The 4,209-nt window shown below is 29.6% G+C and overlaps 1 protein-coding gene across 1 annotated transcript; it reads right to left on the bottom strand.

Moving 5' to 3' along the window:
* Positions 1-367: 367 nt before the first annotated feature.
* On the bottom strand, positions 368-3,108 carry LOC115237479 (ATP-dependent DNA helicase pif1-like). Its single transcript, XM_029810555.1, is given in 2 exon segments — positions 368-2,217; positions 2,397-3,108. Coding segments are annotated over 2 exon segments (2,172 nt in total). The 3' UTR covers positions 368-757.
* Positions 3,109-4,209: the final 1,101 nt, after the last annotated feature.

Raw genomic sequence — 4,209 nt, 5'->3', positions numbered from 1 at the left:
GCCAACTGCACTTTTGTACTTTTGAATCATTTATTAATTGCCACTCGGTACCTTTAGCACGTACTATGTTTGTATAATGTCCATCAGTTGTACTTTTACCTTGATGAAAAATTCCACTAATAACTTTATATATATTCGCACCAATACATATCTTTTCTGTAGGTACACCTTTAATTTTTAAATCTGTTACTTTAATAATTTTTGTATCACTAATTTTAAATAATGATAACTGTAAGATAATAATACTTCCTGTTATTATTGTATCAGTCTTTTCAAATACAGAGACAGCATTACAATTGGTACATATTTTTTCAACAATATTCCAAAGTGAAAAATTATATTGTATTAATTCTTGTAAAGTATATGATTTTTTTAAATTTTCGGGTAATTGGAGCAATAATATATAATTTGTATAAATTTTTGTGTTTGTATAGTTGCATACCTTACATCGTAAAGTTATGTTTAATTGGTGCTCGATTACACTCTTTATATTATCTATGTTATTAATAAGATGTATAATAAACTCACTAACATCTCGTTGAATCTTTTCAAGATATTGATCTCCTGCCAATTGGCGTATTGCCATTATATTAATAGTTTCATTGTTTGACATGTAACAATTAATAAATTTTCTTATAATATTCCTGTGCTCAAGACGAAGCAACAATTTTCAGAGAATAGAAGAACGAAGTATACATTGAATTGAAACATTAGCATAGCAAGGTATATTATCAACATTTGGAAGTTCTCTTATATGTCATAAAGTAGAATCATTAATATCCTTATCATTAACTTGACATTCCAAGATATTTTTTGATGATATTGCCCAAATTGTATCACGAATCTTGTGAACACGTTGTTTCAAAATATTAATATGTATAAGATCTGGCCTGTATTGTGTTCGCAATCTATTATATTCTATTATAGCTAACTCATTTGCTTTTACAGAAGAGGGATCAAAATTTATAAGGTGCAATCCACTCAGGGTAGTCACTCGTGAAAGAGCGACATATACTTGTCCACAACTGAATATAAAATTTCCAGCTTCCACAACAGCATGTTTTAAACTCAGACCTTGACTTTTATGAATAGTCATACCATAACTTAGACATATAGGAAATTGTTTTCTTATAACAAATGCTCTATCCATTACTTCAAACTTGACATTTAAACGTTCTATAATATGCTCTATTCCTGATGACACTATTATCTTAATCATTTCTACTTCATTATCAATTGCGCTACGTATAATTGATGTAATTGTACCAATCGTACCATTTACAAGACCTAAACTAACATCGATATTTCTTCTAACCATTACACGAGCTCCTAATTTGACAGTTATGATTCTTGCTAATCCAGCTGTTCGAGAACTATCTTCATCATCTTTATTTAATATCTTCATAACTTTTTTCTTTAAATATGGTGCACATTCTGCCAGATCTTGAGCAACGAGTTCTATCTTATCCGAAGAAATACGATTTAACATTGCAGTATTCAAAATATCACATAATGCACAAGTTGGAAGTAAGCAAACAGTATCCATTGGTAAATTTTGTAAATAATTACATAATTCTTGTAATCGGTCGTCACAATTAGTTTCTCTAAAATTGATTTTCCTCGTTTCTAAAATAGTTACGTCCGAATCTGTAATTGTTCCAATTCGAATTCTCGTTAATATATCTCGATAAGAATTATCACCTTGTTGTCGTACATTAATTTGTAATTCATCATAACTAAATAAAGACCATAAATTTATAGAACCCATTGCACCAATGTATTTCTCAATTTTTAATTTTGATAATTCAATAAAAGGCGGATCTTCATGCACAGGTGGAAGTTGCAATAAATCTCCAAAAAGAAGTATATGTTTTTTGCCGAACCATCCATTATCGCAATCCATGGTATTAAATAGTTAATTTAATCGAAGATGTATGTACATTAAAGTGATATTTGAAATCATTGAAACTTCATCGATAATTATTAAAACAACATTCTTACTCTCGTATAGTATAATTTTAAGAACTACATCAGAAAGTTGTGTATATTTGGCAGTACGACCATGTTCTACCGGTAATTGAAATAATCTATGAATAGTAAGTCCATCAATATTAAAAGCTGCTATACCGGTTGGTGCAGTTACCGCTGTGTCTTTTTCAATATATTTTTTAATCCAACATCTAATAGTTTTTATCAAAAAACTCTTTCCAGTACCACCTTTCCAGTATTTCCAGTACCATCTTCACCGCTTACATAAAGTCTAAGAACTTCACTATTATCATCAGATATACCAGCAATAATTTTATCTTTTTGATCATTTCAAGACAGTCATTTCATCTTCATTTTTTGTAATTTCTGATATTTTTTTTCAATTAATTCTTTAATATTATCCATACCTTGCTGAATGTCGGTTATTTTTTCATGATACTGAAGAGCATCTTTCAATTTATATTGTATTAAAGAAAATGCTTCTGCATAATTATCACATTCATTCTTTAATTCACTAATATCTCTCCAAGATTGAAATAATAACAATAATGAAAAATAGTAACGCTCTGGTTGAGTATGAACATTATATTTGTAATGATTGATAAGATATCCATGTTTACGTTTCTTTAAATATAAAGATTCACCAAGCACGTAATACTTTATCGTCTTAGAAATTGGTTTAGTTTTCGTAATATCATACCATTTTGCATAATCATACAAATTAGTAGATTCTAGTTCTTTAGGTCTGCTTGGATAATATGTATCAATTAGAGAAGGACAAAAAATATCCATAGATTCAGAAAAAAGCATTTCAATCTTTTTGCGAGATTTAAGTCGTCTACTTCTAATCATATTTACATCTAACCATCTTATAGTCGTTTCTTTGTCAGTACCATATAATGGTATTCCTAATAAAGTGTCAGCAGCTTCGAGAGCTCCACATTCTCTATGATTCAACATACGCATTCCAATATTCCAAAGACAACTTCTCAACGATTTTGCTGAATTTATCTTTTCAGATGTATCTTCTGCTTTATTACTCTTTTCTGCTTTGGAAACATATTTCGTAGTATACCAAGTTAATAACGTAGATTTTTCACCTACGAATTGAATATCCATGTTTCCTTCCCAAGCAGTAAGAATAGCTGGATTATAATCATTAATATTGACTTCCTCTTTAGATCGTGGCAAATCGTAGTCTGCTTTTTGTTTTCAATTTTCTTCTATCCGCTATTGAAACAGCAACGTCTTTAATTTTCAAAGTATCTGTTACGGATCGTGAAAAGCCAAACCTGCATACTTTAGAAAAACCTACTTTAGTTTTTTTGGTGCGCAAGCAGTAATTATTATGTTTATGTCGTTGATGTGTATTTACACGTCGATATAATTCAGGTGATAACTGTTTATTTGGAATTCTACAAGTGACATATTTTAAAATAAAAGATGCAATATCTTCATTAGAAGATGTACCAATTATCGGAGCATCTTTTATCCAAATTAGCAAATGAAAATGTTGCATATCTCTACCTTGATATTCACGACGCCAAAAGTAATGAGTGACCTCTCCGATTGGATTATCAGGTGAACAAATAAAATCAAGCATAGCTTTAAATTTATTATCCACGAATCTCGAAGTTGATACAGGATCAAGAGCAATAAGTTTGTTTGCAGATTTTTGATTGGCAATTGATTCATTTATTTCTCGAAGATATTCTATCAAATCGGTCCATAATCACTCACATGGACTGATGGTAAGAAACCAAGAAGCAGGTCCATAATTACATATCATACAATGCAAATTACTTCTAGGTATTCTCCAATATTATTCTGTATTACGTAAATATAGTATTTCTCCAATATTGTTCTGTATTACGTAACTTTGAAAATATAGTATTTAAATTAGATTCAAGCTGCTGGTTAGATAATTGCTCCAAATAAGTAGCAGCTGTATATCTTTCACGAGGATTGGTAACATTCATTTTATGAAATATTCCACTATTTAATTGTCGCATATTGTTATCATGTAATAAATAGAAAAGATATTGTATATTTAATCGAAATTGTGAGTGTTGCGACATAAGTCTCATTTTAATATATTCAAAATCAGTTATCCGAACACTTTTATCTTCATGCTATCCATTCGCATATGGATATAAATCAGGAAATATGGATATAAATCAGGAAAACATTTAATATCCAAATCTTTATTACGATTATCCA

This window comes from Formica exsecta, unplaced genomic scaffold (genome assembly GCF_003651465.1).
Source record: "Formica exsecta isolate Colony F162 unplaced genomic scaffold, ASM365146v1 scaffold1148, whole genome shotgun sequence".
NCBI classification, from domain to species: Eukaryota; Metazoa; Arthropoda; class Insecta; order Hymenoptera; family Formicidae; genus Formica; species Formica exsecta.
The sequence above is the reverse complement of the archived record's forward strand: the minus strand, read 5'-3'. Positions and strand labels throughout refer to the sequence as shown.